Source organism: Balaenoptera physalus (assembly GCF_965194825.1).
Source record: "Balaenoptera physalus genome assembly, chromosome: 7".
Taxonomy (NCBI): Eukaryota; Metazoa; Chordata; class Mammalia; order Artiodactyla; family Balaenopteridae; genus Balaenoptera; species Balaenoptera physalus.
In genome coordinates this window covers 10,855,108-10,872,326 of record NC_138886.1, presented here as the reverse complement: position 1 = coordinate 10,872,326, position 17,219 = coordinate 10,855,108, and the positions used below count along the sequence as shown (strand labels likewise).

General features: G+C 43.4%; 1 protein-coding gene across 5 annotated transcripts in view; it reads right to left on the bottom strand.

Moving 5' to 3' along the window:
* NR6A1 (nuclear receptor subfamily 6 group A member 1) overlaps nucleotides 1–17,219 on the bottom strand; it is a 213,379-nt gene that overhangs the window by 9,564 nt on the left and 186,596 nt on the right. For 3 of the 5 annotated variants that reach the window (XM_082467790.1, XM_082467788.1, XM_082467791.1), the window contains 4 exons: nucleotides 12,499–12,653; nucleotides 10,923–11,150; nucleotides 9,334–9,588; nucleotides 1,934–2,055 (listed from right to left, as the gene is read on the bottom strand). In XM_082467790.1, coding sequence (XP_082323916.1) covers nucleotides 1,934–2,055; nucleotides 9,334–9,588; nucleotides 10,923–11,150; nucleotides 12,499–12,653 — 760 coding nt within the window. Of the gene's footprint in view, nucleotides 1–1,933; nucleotides 8,874–9,333; nucleotides 9,589–10,922; nucleotides 11,151–12,498; nucleotides 12,654–17,219 lie in introns of those variants that run through there. The other 2 variants (XM_082467789.1, XM_082467792.1) reach the window with 2 other exon arrangements.

Genomic DNA, 17,219 nt, shown 5'->3' with positions numbered 1-17,219 from the left:
ATTGACTCCAAATTTGGAAGAAGTTCTACTGTGGGTAAAATGTCCAAACAGCATTGCACGCTGCAGAAAGTTCGTTCATCAAAGAAAAAGTCAATTGACGTGGCAAATGTCACTGTGGTCTTATTTTAAGAAATTGCCACAGCCACCCCAACCTGCAGCAACCACCACCCTGATCAGTCAGCAGCATCAACACTGAGGCAAGGGCTTCCCTGGTGGCACAGTGGTTGAGAATCCACCTGCCAGTGCAGGGGACACGGGTTCGAGCCCTGGTCCAGGAAGATCCCACATGTCGCAGAGCAACTGAGCCCGTGTGCCACAACTACTGAGCCTGTGCTCTAGAGCCCGCAAGCCACAACTACTGAGCCTGCGTGCCACAACTACTGAAGCCCACGTGCTTAGAGCCCGTGCTCCACAACAAGAGAAGCCACCGCAATGAGAAACCTGCGCACCTCAATGAAGAGTAGCCCCTGCTTGCCTCAACTAAGAAAGCCCGCATGCAGCAACGAAGACTCAACGCAGCCAAAAATAAATTTAAAAAATAAATTAAAACAAACAAACAAAAACAACACTGAGGCAAGACCCTCCACCAGCAAAAAGATTACAACTCGCTGAAGGCTCAAGGATGGTTAGCATTTTATAGCAATATTTTTTTTTGAGGTATGTACTCTGTTTTTTAAGACATAATGCTACTGCACATTTAACAGATCACAGTATAGTATAAACATAACTTTCACAGGCACTGGGAAACCAAAAAATTCATGTGACTCACTCTATTGCAATATTCACTTTACTGTGCTGGTCTGGAACCAAACCTGCAATATCTCCAAGGTACGCCTGTAGATGTCTCTCTCATTCTCATATATGTATATATATATTATATAGTGTGTTCATATACATATAAACACACACAATCCCCCTTTTTCGTATATAGAATATAAATATTCTATACATAAATCTTACCCAGCCTTTGAGGCCCAGCTCTCAGATTTCTGGTCCTCCAAGTAGTTGTTACTGATCTCCCCCCATTTGAGGCTCAAGCAATGTAACAAGTGCCATCAGAATGTATACTTCTTGAGGCCAGGAACCTGGGATCTAATTTATTTCAATGTCTTTAATGCTCAACACAGAGCCTGGCCTAAGGGAGGCACACAGAACACCAGATAAATGCATGAAAGGTGCGGAAGCAAGAGGAAGAGGTCAGTACTGAGGGAGGAGTGGGCAAAGAGGAGGGGATCAAGAGTCTCTGGACTAGGAAACTGAATACCAGAACATAGCATTTTCAATGTCATAGGCAGCAAAACAGCCCAGCCCCACTCTGAGAGTAGAGTACTCATATGCTACTCTGGAAGAAAGAGAGCACAAATTCTCCGGCATACTCTGCTTACCAGCAGCTACCAAGCACCACTCTGCAGGTAATACTCCATGTAAATCACACCCACCACTCTTCGAATTAAAGCCATGCTTGATATGGGTGTGTGAGTTTTGTGCACCCCCACTCTGCCCTGAAGGGGCCGTCAGCCTGTCACAGATCCCTTATCTCAGTAGTTTCATCAGTCACTCTGCTCTTCTTCAGTCGCTGGTAAACTTGGTGCATATTTTAAATGACGCATGTACTGTCCTTGATGTCTGTGTTTAAATGCATTAAAACTGACTAAACAAAGCAAATCCTCTTCCTTCCTCTATGAGTTATAGAGGTTGTGGCATTTAGGTTTGAAGAAAAAATCCAAACCATGCTCTGCACTATAGTGGGGCAGAAAGATGATGAGGGCAGCACAGGACTTCCAAGATCGGTACCCACATGGTGTGACAGATTCTGTGTGACAGTCCTGAGGGTAAACGGGGTAGGGGTGAAACATGAAGGCAAAAGGGCAAATATATTCACTGGCAAAAAAAAAAAAAAAAAAGTCTTTTCTTCCCACGCCCAGTTACTCACCTTGATTTAGGAAGTTAATTGCTTTCATGCAAGCATACTCCTCATTGCTCACTTTTAGCTGATGGAACTTGTGATACAGGTAGATGAGCCGCTCAATCACCTCCATCCCTTCATCACTAAATCTGGGGAACAGACACCAGTGTTAATAATGGGCTCTGATTACCAGTGGAGGTAATGGAAGGGAGATAGATGTCACCTACAGCTCCTTAAGGTAGCTAAGATAGGAAAGAGGTTGAGCTTGGGGGAAATGGAATCCAGACACATTAGTGAAGGACAGGTGAATCCATGGTTTGTCTAGAGGCCAAGGCAGCTCATACAAGCTGCTGTTCCCAAGGTCAGCTGGGGTCAATCAAATCTAAGTTCAAATCCATGTCCATCACATACAAGCTGTGAGACCTTGGGAAAGTCCTTTGACCTCTCTAAGCTTTGAGGACCTCCTCTGTAAAATAATGCTTGCCTGCTTGGGGTAACAAGGGTCATGGGGGTTTGGGATGTAAATGTAAAGAAGTATGACATCGTTAAGATACTGCTGTTGTTGCGATGCAGCCTCTAGTAACAATGGCAGCTACCATGGTGACTCTACGTGAGCTACTGCCACGATGAAGAAAAAGCTGCTGATTGTATTTAAGTTCACTGTTTCCAGCATGGCTGAGGTTACGCACAGTGAACATTTTTACTGGCATCCCTGACTTCAGCTAGAGAGGGAGGGAGGGAAACATAAATTGAGCCTCCATGTCATGCCAGTCTCTGTGCTGGGCACTTTATGTGCATTATCTCATTTAGTTTTCTCAGCCCTATGTGCTAGGTGAGATTATAATCACCATCGTACAGATGAGAAACTGAAGTTCAAAGAATAGAAGGGACTGGTCCACAAGCACACAGCTAGTTGGTAGCAGAGCTAGAACCTTGAACCTGGGCTAACTCCCTAAGGCCTTGATTTTCTCAATACCTGAGGTGGCATCCATTAGCAGAGAAGACTCAACGCTGACCATGCTGCTTTTTTTCTTTTTTTTTTTTTTAAATGTTTTTCCTTTCAGGAGTGTTCTTTTTTTAAATTTATTTTAATTTTATTTATTTTTGGCTGCATTGGGTCTTCGTTGCTGCACGCGGGCTTTCTCTAGTTGCAGTGCACAGGCTTCTCATTGCAGTGGCTTCTCTTATTGCGGAGCACGGGCTCTAGGAGCGCAGTCTTCAGTAGTTGTGGCACACAGGCTCAGTAGTTGTGGCACACGGGCTTAGTTGCTCTGCGGCATGTGGGATCTTCCCAGACCAGAGCTCGAACCCATGTCCCCTGCATTGGCAGGTGGATTCTTAACCACTGTGCCACCAGGAAAGCCCCCATGCTGCTTTCTTTAGATTAGGAGTTAATTCCTTGGGGAAACACTAAGTTTTAGGCAAAGGAGCCCTAGGCTGGGGGACTAATACTCTGGGTCATAGTGGGGAATATCTTATACCAGAAATGGAGATACTCCCAAATCAAGGAGGCAAAGGCTTAGTGGGGAAATAGTTTATACAAGCTGGGGTCAGGCCCAGCATCCACTCTTCTAGGTGTTCCAGACAGGCCTCTGATGCAGCTGAGTCAGAGAGAGCTGCTTAGCCTCAGAGTTGCTTCCTGGGGACTTGTTCAGATCGGGGTACTACAGCCCCATGCTAGGCAAGAAGCCCCTATCTGGGTAGGGTCCAGAACTCCTGGGAATGTACTACTGCTGTCTGGGTCCTATTGCTTTCTGTGTTGACTCTGAAGGCTTTGCAAGGGCTTGGCTTCCTGGCCAGGCAGGACATTTTCTCTTCCCTGGGGAAAGCCTGGCCCCTGTTGGGGCCAGAGGCACCTGCACTTCTCAAGCACCAGGGGGAGCCACAGCAGCAGCTACTTGCAATCCGGAGCCCTGACCCTCTGGGTCCCAGTTTGCTAATTTGAACTACCATGTTTCTCTCTGCTCCTGGCCCAATGGCTTTTACAACTTTATTAATATGTTCTCAGATTGGCTGATAGACCCACTTATATTTAATAACCACTCTAATAACCATATCTATTATTCTACCATTTGTTGAGTGTTTGCTACTTGCCAGGCACTTTGTTAAATATTTTACATACATCATTTCACTGGATACTTCCAATAAGTCCACAAAAAAGGATATTATAATCCTCTTTGTTCACTTGTGGAAACAAAGGCTCAGAGAGCTTATTTACTGTGCCCTTATTGTATTCTTACATTTTACCCTCCTGCTAATCTGTGAGACAAGTAATATCACCTTCATGTTAGGGAAGAAGAAGCAGAAGAGATGCCTTCTCCAAAGTTCTAAGTGAATAAAACAAATTAGTGGTGGTGGGGACAAGGTTTAAACCCAAGTTTTCTCATTCCAAGTCTGTCACTTTCTCAGCACTACACTGTCCATTCCCTGACTGTCTTGTTCTTAACTGGCAACTGGGAAAGGCTACCACGTGCTACCACAGGGGATACCTCAGGAGGTCTGTGTTCCCAGAGCAACTCAGCTCAGGGCCCAATCCAGAGTGGGTGTTGGACTCGCTGCAGTGCATAGAACTGCCCCTCCGCTGCCTCCATGATGCTGAGACCTGCAGGAAGCAGTGTGCCTGTGAGTGAAGATCACTCCTCATCACAGTACTTTGTCAGCTACTTCTGTTCTTGAGAGGGAAAAGGTCTTTACTGAAAACGCCCATCAGTATCTGGAGGGGTGGGGAAGAGATGGGATGGGGTAGGGCATAAAAAAGGAGGATGCAGCAGTGTCAGCATCTGTCTGGTGGCCAAGCAGTATAGCAAGTAAAGATAACACTCTCTCCCCTCATCAGTAACCTGTTGCCGCAAGTGCTCACTCTGGCTCTGCAGAACCTGCAGGTGTGTGGCTACCAGCCAGACCCCTAGACAGCAATGCTAAACCTATTCCCAGTTGAGTCTTGACCTGAGGGACACAAAGGAACTCCCACATGCCTGGCCTGAGTATATGACCCAGATCTGCCCTCTCTCTTGGGGAGGGCACATAACTTCTTTCCCAAGCTTCCTAGGATAGGCAACCAGCATGGACCCCTGGCAGCCAGCCCAGCAGCCCCCACTCAGTCTCCACAGCCTGACTGCAAAGATTTCCTCCACACCCCGCATCCCGCCCCTTGATAAACAAATTGTTCTCTGTTCCATGGGCCTGCTTTCTCCTGCAGCCGTGCCTCCTCCACATCTGCCCACTCCACAGTTCTAACGCCCCTGTATTCCCTGTCTACAAATTATCAGCATTCAAAGCCTGAAAGTTGGACAAACACACCCATTCTTCTTCTAGGTTACCATTACACAAGCATGTTAGGACAAGGAAAACATTCCTGCCAGGATCCCCCAAACCACTGGACCATTCAGTCAGCAATTGAAGCTGACACTGTGTAAGTTATGTCCCATTAAGGGGGCTGAAAGGCCCAGTTGTCTCTTTTTCACTCATCTAAATGCACCTACTCCCAGAAGCAGTCATCAGCCACATCCTTAGAGGAACTGCCATCTCAGCACCCACATATAGACTCCAGGATGAAAAGTAAGACTGCAGCTCCAGGACACATTCCAGAAAGTCAAACTTTTGAGAAGGCTGAAAAATTTAGTAATGGTGAAGAATCTGGGCTTTAGAGCACAACAGATCTAGATGATAATCTCAACTCCATCTCTTTTAGCTTTATAGCCTTGAGTTTTCACCTCTCTGAACCTCATGCTCCTTCCTCATGTGTGGAACAGGGTTAATATTAGTACAGTCCCTTAGGGAAGTGGTGAGGACTAAACAAATCATGCTTGCAAAGCACTTAAGATGGAATTTGGCACAATAAACAGTCTATAATTGTTAGCTATTATCATTATTAACAGCAGCAGCAACATCACTTGTGTTATCACAGCAAAAAGAAAAGACTGTGTTTCCTGAACCTTACAGCTAGGGTCTTAGCAGGGAAGCTGTGAGGCAACTTTCCAGAGATCTGGCAGAAATGGAGCTAGTGTCCACGAGATAGAAGTGCCCATTAAAGCCCATCTAGTGCAAGGCATCTTCTCCTAAGAGTGAAGGAGTCTTGATTAGGGCCAGGAGCAGTCACTGGCTGGTGCTACAATCTGCTTTAAATCAAATTCACCCAGCTCACTGTCTGATAACAGCCTGATTAAGGAAAATGGGCACCATAAATTTGATTCAATATTTGAGAAGAGAAAAGGAGGTGGTCATGTATCATCTGGGAAAAGTCCTTTCATGACAGCAGGAACTCGCTTGCACTCAACAGTTGTGAAAAAGTAAAGGCATTTTGTGGGAGTGGGAGTAACGCCAGAGTAGGCAAGGTAGGGAAGAGCTGTGGCCAATTACAGACTCCACACTCTCCACAGTCTGGGGACTGCCTTACAGTGATGAACCTGATTCCAAAGGTTCTCATCTCGTACTTCCATTTCCTCTGGCCTCCTGGGCAGTTCCACATGCATCTCAGACTCAACAGACCCCAAGTCAAACTCAGAGCGGCTCATCTCTCAACTTGTTCTTCCCAGGCTCCATTATCTTGGCTAAGAGAATCGGTGCCCACCTGCCTGGCAGTATCCCCAACTTTTCCACTCACTGAGGTCCCACTGACTTTACCTCCCTGTCATCTCTTAACTCTGTGCTGCCCTCTCTATTCCCATGGTCACTGCTGCCTTGTCCAGACTTGTTTATTTTTACCTAGGCTATGGAACAGCTTCCGACACAGCCACTGTCTTCTAGCCTTGTCTATGCAATCCATCCTGAACTTTATAGCCACAGGGATCTTTCCAAAATGCAACCTGACATGTAATTGCTCTACTTAAAAACGTCCCATGACTTAATACAATTCACACAACAAAATCCGAGTTTTTTAGATTAGCATTTGAGCACCTTCATGACTTGTCTTTCCTGTACCTTTCTCTCCTGTCGTTTCTCCCCTCATTTCTCTACCTCTCAGATATATTCTCTCTATACCCTAATCCACAGGATTGCTTTTTGGTTATCTGCACAAACCAACCACCCAGAATCTCTAACTTCTAGGCCTCTGTGTTATTCTCCTGCCTGCCTCTTATTCTCTATAATCTACCTAGAAAAATGCCACTTCAAGATGCAGCTCAAATGTCTTTTCCTCTTTGGCAACCATTCCCTGATTATGCAAGTAGAGGTACTCACTCCTTAGTCTATGCTTTCACAGTCCCTCATATGCCCCTCAATCTCCACTAATATCACCCTGAACTGTAGATTCTATCTGCTTCTATTTGCCCCCCAATCCCCTAAACCAAGAATACGGGCTCTCATCTCAGATACCATGTCTGTATTATCTGTTATCCCAACACCCCTCCTCCAGGCACACACAACAGGTGCTCAGTAAATGGGCATGTTGAACTAACATGTTGAAGTTTAACCTATATTTTTCCATTGAAGGATTCCACAGTGGAATGAGAGTCCTAACAACGAATCTACTTCTTATCCTCAGAATCCACTTGCAAGCTCAGCTGCAACATGTGTTCCAGAGTTAGCACTGTTCAATACAACTTTCTGTGACGATGGAAATATATATATATATCTGCAACTGTCCAATACAGTAGCCACTAGCCACATGTGGCTCCTGAGCACTTGAAATGTGGCTACTGTAAATGAGGAATTGAATTTTTAATTTTAAGTAACTTAAATAGCCACCTGAGGCTAGCAGCTACTATACTTGATAGTGCAGCTCTAGATTCTCCTTGGTAAGGACCCTCTTCCTAGAAAATAAAAATTCCCTCACTAGTTCAGCTGCTACTGGTCCCTGCCTTGCTCTTGGGGCTCAAGGGATTGGAAACAGTGGGATGAGGTGTCTTTCATGAAGCTTAAAGCCACAGAGAATCCTGCATGGCCAGTGATTCTTGCCTACCTGCAGAGGGCATGGGAAAACTCACCATTCTATAGAGAGGGGAGCCCACAGGCTGACTTTGTAGGCAGCCTCAGGCTGCACTGGTGGATTCCAGGCAAATAGGGAGGCTGGGCTCACTGGGCCAGCTCTGCAAACCCTGACAATATTAGAGCAGGCTGACTACTATCCAAACACTCAGTCAGCCCAGAGATACAGAGCAGGAGACAGGAATTTGATGGAAACAATGAATTAGAGGCTCAAGACAAGGGGTTAGGTTATCTGCAAAATCAGATAGCTCTGTTTAAGGACAAAATGTCATCTGGGTTAAAAACTCTGTCATTTATAGATTACCATCAAGCCTGTAAGCATCATTAATAAGGAAATATTAGAAAACCAAGGGGAGAAAGTACCCAGACTCCTCCCTCCCTCAGCTGTGCAAAGGGCCCTTGAAGGTGTTAGAGCTTTGCTCCCAGCCTAAGTCTCAACTTATCTTTATGCCATGGTGATTAAGTGGCAGAGGGAGATGCACCTCAGTCCTGTGTAGAGAAGTTTGGGGGTTGGTACTCTACCTTCTCCAGCTTTCTTCGATGGAGGAACCTTTTCTTCCCTCTTTCTTGGTGCTCTGGAATCCCATGACTTCCATTATTTTAAACTGTCTAATAAAGGTGAACTATTGAAAGGACTATTAAAATGCGATTTAAACTTTATTTTTCACATGGATATATCAGTAAGTCAGAAAAGTTGTATCAAGAGATCATTTTCCTGATTTTGGGGTGTCACCATGTGCTCCAGGTCTCCAAAGTGAGTGAGTAAAAGACCTGCTCTAGGCAGGGAGGTTAGAAGGATCCTAGCCGACTGCGATGAAACTTTATGCCAGAAAACATCAAGGAGGAGAGTTTAGTATTTCAGTCCTATTCTCTTATCTCATTGCATCTGAGATACAGTGAAAGAGCCTAGACTTTCAGTTGGGCAGGCATAGGTTCAAATCCAGGCTCTGGGTTCAAATCCAAAACCCACAAGGGTAGGCCCCTCTGAACTTCAGTTTTCTCATCTATAAAATGGGCGTAACAACACCTACAGTGCTGGAGGCTGTGACAAAGAAAGATAATACCGTAAAATACCAAGCCCAGTGCTTGGCACACAGTAGGTACCACAATAACTCCTGAGTCTTTTTCTTGGATTGTAAACTACAGCTCAGAGCCCCCTCACCTTGTAGGAAATGTTCTTTCCAGATACATTATCTTATCTCAGTAATCCAGATGTGACCAAAATAACAGCTTAGCACTTGCTAAGCTTTGCTGCACATTATCATTTATTCCTCACAACTACCTTGTTGGGGAGGTATTGTCATTACCCCACTTTATAAATTCAGAACCTGAGGATCAGAGACTTGACCAAAGTTACAAAGCTAGTCAGCAGCAGAGGGAAGATTCAAGTCCAGCCATGTGTGGCTTTAATGCCCAGCCTTTGGAGTGTCAGGCAGCCCTGCCTTGCAGAGATGACAATGGTTTGGTTGCCTGAGACTTTCTCCCCAGCCAGCAGCTCTCACCTATGTAGTTCTTCATCAGAGGGTGAGTACTTGGCGGTGACATCAGCCAGCTCCCCGAAGATCTGCTTGCTGTAAACAGTGAGGGAGGACAGCAGGATTAATTCCTGCCACGTAGAGCTCAGGAGGCACGTGTAATCCTTGATTGAGAGCTCGCAGAAGAAAGGCAGTTTCTTGATCCAGGCAATCTGCCTAAAAAGCAGCTCGTCAGCCAGGCGGCAAAGCAGGGCAAATAGCTCTGCTTGAGTCACAGCATATCTGGGGGGGTAGGAACAGGAGAAAGTTACTTCTAGTGGCCAGAATGGTGAGGATGGGGGCAAAGGGAGAGAGTACTCCTAAGGGCACAAAGGGTCTCTGGCAGTGGGCTCCTTGCCCTTGACCAAGGATCTCCAGCTCCATTCAATTCAGTTTAATGATAAAGGGACAGGACTGGGGCCAGCAGTAAGCTCAGGGCTGGAGGGGCAGATTTGACAAGAAAAGGTGGCAAAGGGGAAAGGAGGCTTAGAAATTTGTGCAATTATCAGGGAGTATGACTTTTAATGCTCCATGTGTTAGAAAAAAATTCCCAGTCACTTTTTTTTTTTTTCCCCAGTCACTTTTGCACCAGTTTTGGAAATGAGAGGTCCATTAGGGTGAATCTGGTGCCTACTCAATACAGGGATTGGCACAAAAGTGAGCCTCGGGGCGAGATGGCTGAAAGAGAATAGAACAGGTTCAGAAGCTTTTCTTGCTCTCATTGCACCCCCTGGTGGTGCAAATTCAGGAAACTAAGCTACTGCGGGATGGAAGGAGCAGGGCATTTCTCATCTCTGGGCTGGAGGAGATGGGGTCCCAGTTTTCTTTCTCTCAAGGCCCCTGTCATGACTCTTCCCCACACCCCCACATCAGATTTATAAAGGTTTTGGTGGTGGCCTTTTTGTAGGCAGACATTTGAATTTCCTCTTCTGAAATTGGAAACTAGCTTAAGAAATCTCAGGACACCTTTTGGGGCAGAGGGGGCGGTCTAAGCTTAATAACACTCAAACAGCCTATGCTCCAGGCTAAATGAATAATGAGTACAGCAATGGGTGGGCTGAACTATTATCTACTCAGGCAGAGCTGACAGGATTGAAAGAGTATTCCTTCCACCCACTCAGGCCTGCACACAGAGCACACGGCACTAGGCTACTGATGAGTATGTTGACTAGGGATACAGACAGGCCACAACCAGTTAGTGCCTTGAGTGCCCTGTTAAGAAGCCTAAACTTAATGTATGACTATTCCCAGAATTACAGCTCATCTCTGGCACAGAAGCACTCAGACCCATTCCAGAGTCTGGCGTACCTCGGCCCAAACAGAAACAAAAGCCCTTTAATCCCAACTCCATAGGGATTGATAAATAGCCCCCACTCTATGAGAAAAGATGCTCAAGAGAAAAATGAGGGACCACTAACTTCAACGATAAGCAAAGATTTGTCCTCTGATGCTCGAGTCATTGCTTATTATCCCCCAACTCATTCCAAAGCCTGGGGTACAGCAGCCAGGGATGAAGATGGGTGTGGGGTAGGGACCACTTTGAAGCTACAGGGCTAAATAGACCAAGGCTTACTCACCCATCTTCAATCAACATGGGCGTGCCCAATGGCTCCAGGTCCTCGGCTGACACCAGCTGATGAATCAGACTATATGACTGGGGATCCAGGCTGCGAGCTTGTGGGGGCAGAAGTGGAGAGTGGGCAGAATAGCTAAAAAGGTGCGGTATATATTGATAGTGTGGAGGCACAGACATCCCCATGTATTGATCCCTGAATGCCATGAATCCATTTAGTTCCACAGACCTACTGGAGAGAAAAGTCTCATGTCAAGTAGAAACATCACAGGTCTACTGCCTATTCAAAGGAAGTGAGCTAGGAGGTGGCTCAGGTGTTCTTTGGCCATGCACTCTGTCTTCATTAAGCTAAGGACATAATCAATGGTTACATGCATGTCTCCCTTACTAGATGGGGTCTCTGTGCAAATGTGCATTATGTGTGGCTCACCTTTGGACACCCAGAACTTGGCAGAGCTGTACTGAAAAACACTGGTTAAATGACCTCTCTGTATAGGTGCAACATTTGGAGAGTTTCATAGAATATTCATAGACTATGATGACAAAGGTGAGTGTTTATATTTTATACTGCTAGGACAACTAAGTCAGAAACAGGCTAAGTGCCTTGCCAGGCCATAAAACAAATCCAGCACCTAGCAAAGAACCTGGCATGTGGCAACAACTCCCTAAACATTCAAAGGAAGGAACAAACGAATGAATAAAAGTTATAATGAAATATCAAGAGAAAGGAATATTCTTATCTTCCCCACCTTTCTTGGAGAAATCTAACAGTCAACTAGTTTTACCTAGATGACCCTTCTTGTAACAGGGGCTGGCAAACTATGGCCCATGGCCTGTTTTGGTAAATGAAGTTTTATTAGAACACAGCCACACTCATTCATTTACATATTGTCTCTGGCTGCTTTCGCACTACAACGGCAGAACTGAGTAGTTGAGGCCTAGACTGTGTGGACTGCAAAGCCTAAAATATTTACTATCTGGCCTTTATAAAAAATGTTTCTCAACCCCTGTCCTAAAATAAAGATTTCTGGAGAAAGAAAATCTTCCTTGGTAGCTGATGGCTATATTTCAAACCTAACAACTAACTTAAGGTATCATTCTAGAACCAAGAGTCTTCAAACTGGTATTTCATGACACCAGCAAATCTGACTAACTTGAAAAGTTTTCACTGTTTCCTAAAATTTATAATGTGAAAATCTTCACTCTCGCTGAGGCAGAGAAATGATAACTTAATTCTATATTGTCAATGTGGTTTTTTTTTAAATGATAAAGTAAGTGAGAGAAAAGAGCTACAATTAAAATGTTATTCTGTTAGGTGAAGAATGTATGGGCATGGATAGTGGCTATAGCACTTTATCAATCTGCAGAAGAGACTGCTGACAGTTTCAAGGTCTTTAGCTAAAAAATGGGCTGTAAAATGCTGCTCTGCATCATCGTCACCCCAACCCCAGAAGACTGAGGAAGCAAGAGTACAAGGGCTGAGACAGACTGGCAGGAATACCCAGCCCAGCTCAGAGGCTGCTTGTGGGTCCCTTCTTTGGGTGATCCCTAGATGATGCTGGGTTTGCCTTGAAGCTCACCTGGAGGACAGTGTGGAGCCTGGTGAGGGCTGGTTGCTCTCTGAAGCCCTGTTCCCAGGGGAACTGTGGTCGCTGTCACCATGGTTGCTCCAGTGACTGGCCTCTTCCTCAAATTCCTGCCCAGACATAATCCTTTCGATCTCTTCCTCTGATATCTTTGACAAGGAATTGATATATGTTAGACTGGGTGTTCCTTCTTTAGGACTGAGACCTTATTTAAACTTCATGGGGATTCTTAGAACTCTTTAGAGAGAAAGCCAAATCCCCTCCCCTCCACCCACATACTCTAGGTCTCTCTTTCACTAATCTTAGGACAAGCTTGGTTGCCTGCCTGCCAGCACTATGGCTCACCATGGCGTTCCTTTTGTCCATTTACCCTCCTCCCAGCCACAAAGCCTCTAGGTTCCTCAACACTCCTCTTTGTCCTTAGTCTATTCTTTCCTGCTGCTGAAACACCACTCTTCAATAACAAACTCCTACTTGCCATTTAAGACCCAATTCAAATGTCACCTTCTTTTTGAATCCTTCTATTACTAAGCGCAGACAGAATTTTAGGTCCTTCTTCTATCCACTCATAATTCTGTGTATTCTGAGAGAGGCAGAATACCATAACGGTTAAGAGTTTGAATTTTACAGTCAAATCACCTTTGTTCTAATCCAGGTTCTGCCACTTTCTAGTTGTACAATCTTGGGCAAGTCATACAACTATTTAAACCTAAGTTCCTTCACCTGTATAGTGGAGAGAATAATAGTATCTATCACATAGGACTGTTTTGAGGATTAAATTAGTTAATATATTATCACATGTTTAGAAAAGGGCCTAGCACATAACAACTATTATGGAAGGCTGACAATGATATCTTGATTATCATTGTTATTTTTATAGCACTTATGGTAATGTATCATAAAAATATCCTCTATAAGACCTTAGGCTATGACAGGATCTAGAAAAAAGCAGTACTCAAATAAATGCATGTTGGATAAATGAATAAATGTCCACTTACTAAGTACTGACTATATACCTTCGCATGAGATTTCTTAGTAAGAAAGACATTTCTAAGCCTACTGAATAAAAGAAGAAACTGTAGCTCAGACAAGCAAATTGACTTGCCCATGTCTGAGCAGGAGTTTGAGGAAGAGGCCAAAGTAGCCAAGTATTCAGTCCAGTGCTCTAGCTACTATGCCATATAGGGAGTGGACACACACTTCTTCTCTAAAGTGTTTAATCCAGAGTTGAGGCCAAGCTGGCTAAAGTCAGCACACAAAATGAGAGTGAGTGCTAAGGAAAAACAGCCAGATGAATATCTGTTTCTTGTTCCTATGGAAAGCCTGTGAGGACATTTTCTCCCAAGTCTGTCTGACACAAACCTACATACTTCTTTGCCTGTGAGGGAACCTTGAGCTGCTCCAATCAAGATATGAATAGGCATTTAGAACTGGAAGTTAGCCAACACAGAGGACTTTGAGGGAAAACGAGAAATGTTTAACTGGTGCTCAAGTTGAGTGATTGGTTTAAAATAGTTTGGATTGCATATTGAATTAGAGGATTTGTCTTTTTTTATTCAGTCACATGTAGCAAAAAAACCCCCAAATCTTTTCTCTTAGAGGTCCTTAGAACACTGAAATTATTGTTTACATTTTATAAGACACATGAAGACAAATGGTGCCATCAAATTACAAGCCATCTACTGAGGCCCTGAATGTGCAGCCTCAGTGATGGTGGTGAGAGCAAAACCAGAACGTCGAGGTCATGAAAGTACTTGAGCTTGGCAAAAAGGGCCAGTTATGGTAAAATCAAGCTTATTCCAGCTGGAAGTCAAAGTTGGACTATACTTGTCTCTCCCTGAGGGTCTCATGGGACACTAAGCAATCATTAATGCATTGAACAGGGGATGGAACTTGTTGGGAGTGCTTCAATCTGGGTGTAAATCTCATCTGTCATTTCCTAGCTGGGTACGTACTGTTGAGCAAATCACTCAAGTTCTCTGAGCCTTAGCTCCCTCATTGGTAAAATGGAGATAATACCACTTCCCTCATAGCTCATGATTCCCTCACTGGGTGCTGGAGCAAAGAAGCATACAGGTTTGAGTCAGATAGACTTAAGAGGTTAATCTAAGATAAAGTTATTAAGTACAGGTGCACAACAGGTGCTCAATAAATGGAAATTCTATCACTTCTTATTTTTAATTACAATTAAACACAGTTAAGAACTTGGAGATAACAGCTCTCTCTTCCTAACACACCACCTAGAAACAGTAAAAGACTAAAAGGAAAATTATATGCCCAGTATCAAAACCCCAAAAGCAATGACAGATGAAATAGGTTTTTCTGAGCATCAGTCTCCTGAATTCTGGAGAGAACATAGAGTCTGGAGATGTAAATGACTGAGGATCCCTTGGCATGGTGAGAGAGCCACAGAGGGTACTCAAAAAACATTAGGTAATAGTGAGGAAGGTTTTTCACTGAGGAAATGCTTAAGAATCCTTCCCAATGGATAAACTTTCTATTGTAGCTAAATGTAAAAAGAATAAATACAAATAAGGCCATATATGAAAAGCCCATAGCTAACATCATACTCAGTGGTGAAAAACGGAAAGCTTTTCCTCTAAGATCAGGATCAAGACAAGGATGCCCACTCTTACCACATCTATTCAAGATAGTACTAGAAGTCCTCGCCAGAGCAATAGGCAAGAAAAAGAAACAAAAGGCATCTAAATCAAAAAGGAAGAAGTAAAACTATCTCTGTTCACAGAAGACATATGATCTTATATGTAGATAACTTAAAGATGTCACCAAAAAACTATTAGAACTAATATAAGAATTCAGCAAAGCTGCAGGATACAAAGTCAACATAGAAAATCAGTTGCATTTTTATATACTAATAGTGAATTATCTAAGAGAAAATTAAGAAAACGATCTAATTTACAATAGTATCAAAAAGAATAAAATACTTAGGAAAAACTTAACTAAGGAGGTGAAAGGCTTGTACACTGCTGAAAGAAATTAAAGACATAAATAAATGGAAAGACATTCTGTGTTCATAGATTAAAAGACTTAATATTGTTTAAAAGTCCATACTATCCAAACTGTTCTACAGATTCAATGTAATCCCTATCAAAATTCCAATGGCATTTTTTTGCTGAAAAAAACAATCCTAAAATTCATATGAAACCACAAAGAACCCCAAATAGCCAAAACAATCCTGAGAAAGAACAACAAAACTAGAGGCCTTGCACTTCCTGATTTCAAAACATATTACAAAGCTAAAGTAATCAATACAGTAAAGTACCGGCACAAGGACAGACATACAGAGCCCCCAAATAAACCCAGACATATGGTCAAAAGATCTTTGACAAAGACGCCAAGACCACACAATGGGAAAAGGAGAGTATCTTCAACAAGTGGTGTTGGAAAAATCGGATATCCATATGCAAAAGAAAAAAATTAGAGTTTTACCTTATGCCATAGGCAAAAGAATAAAATTAGAGTTTTACCTTATGCCATATGCAAAAAGCAACTCAGTGGATTAAAGACTTAAACGTAAGACCCAAAACAGTACAACTCCTAAAAGAAAACATAGAGAAAAAGCTTCTTGACATTGGCCTTGGCAATGATTTCTTTTTCTTTTTTTAATTGAAGTATAGTTGATTTACAATATTGTGTTAGTTTCAGGTGTATAGCAGAGTGATTCAGTATTTTTACAGATTCTATTCCATTACAGGTTATTACAAGATAATGGGTATAATTCCCTGTGCTATACAGTATTATCCTGTTGCTTATCTATTTTATATATAATAGTTTGTATCTGTTAATCCCATACCCCTAATTTGTCAATGACTTCTTGAATATGACATCAAAGCAAAAATAGAAATATAGGATTACATCAAACTAAAAGACTTCTGCAAAGCAAAGGAAACAATTGACAAAGCAAACAGGCAACTTCCAGAAAATTTTTGCAAACTATATATCTGATAAAGGGTTAATATTCAAAATATATAAGGAATTCCTACAACTCAATACTCAATTAACTAATTAATCAGCCTGCTTAGAAAAAGCAAATACTAGGGACTTCCCTGGTGGCGCAGTGGTTAAGAATCTGCCTGCCAATGCAGGGGACACAGGTTCGAGCCCTGGTCCAGGAAGATCCCACATGCCGCGGAGCAACTAAGCCCATGCGCCACAACTACTGAGACTGCGCTCTAGAGTCTGTGAGCCACAACTACTGAGCCCACGTGCCACAACTACTGAAGTCCGCGCACCTAGAGCCTGTGCTCTGCTACAAGAGAAGCCACCGCAATGAGGAGCCTGCGCACCACAACGAAGAGTAGCCCCCGCTCGCCACAACTAGAGAAAGCCTGCGTGCAGCAACGAAAACCCAACATAGCTAAAAATAAATTAATTAATTTTTTTAAAAAGTAGCAAATACTTGAATAGACATTTCTCCAAAGAAGACATACAAATACCCAACAGGCATATGAAAAGATGCTCAATGTCACTAATCATCAGGGAAATGGAAATCAAAGCCATAATGAGATATTACCTCATGCCTATTAGGATGGCCAGTATCAAACAAACAAGCAAGCAAGCAAGCAAGCAGACAAACATACAAAAAACTCCAGAAAATAAGAAGTGCTGGAGAGGATGGGGAAAACTGGAACCCTGTGCACTTGGGTGGGAATATATCAATAAAATGGTGTGGCGACTATGGAAAACAGTATGGA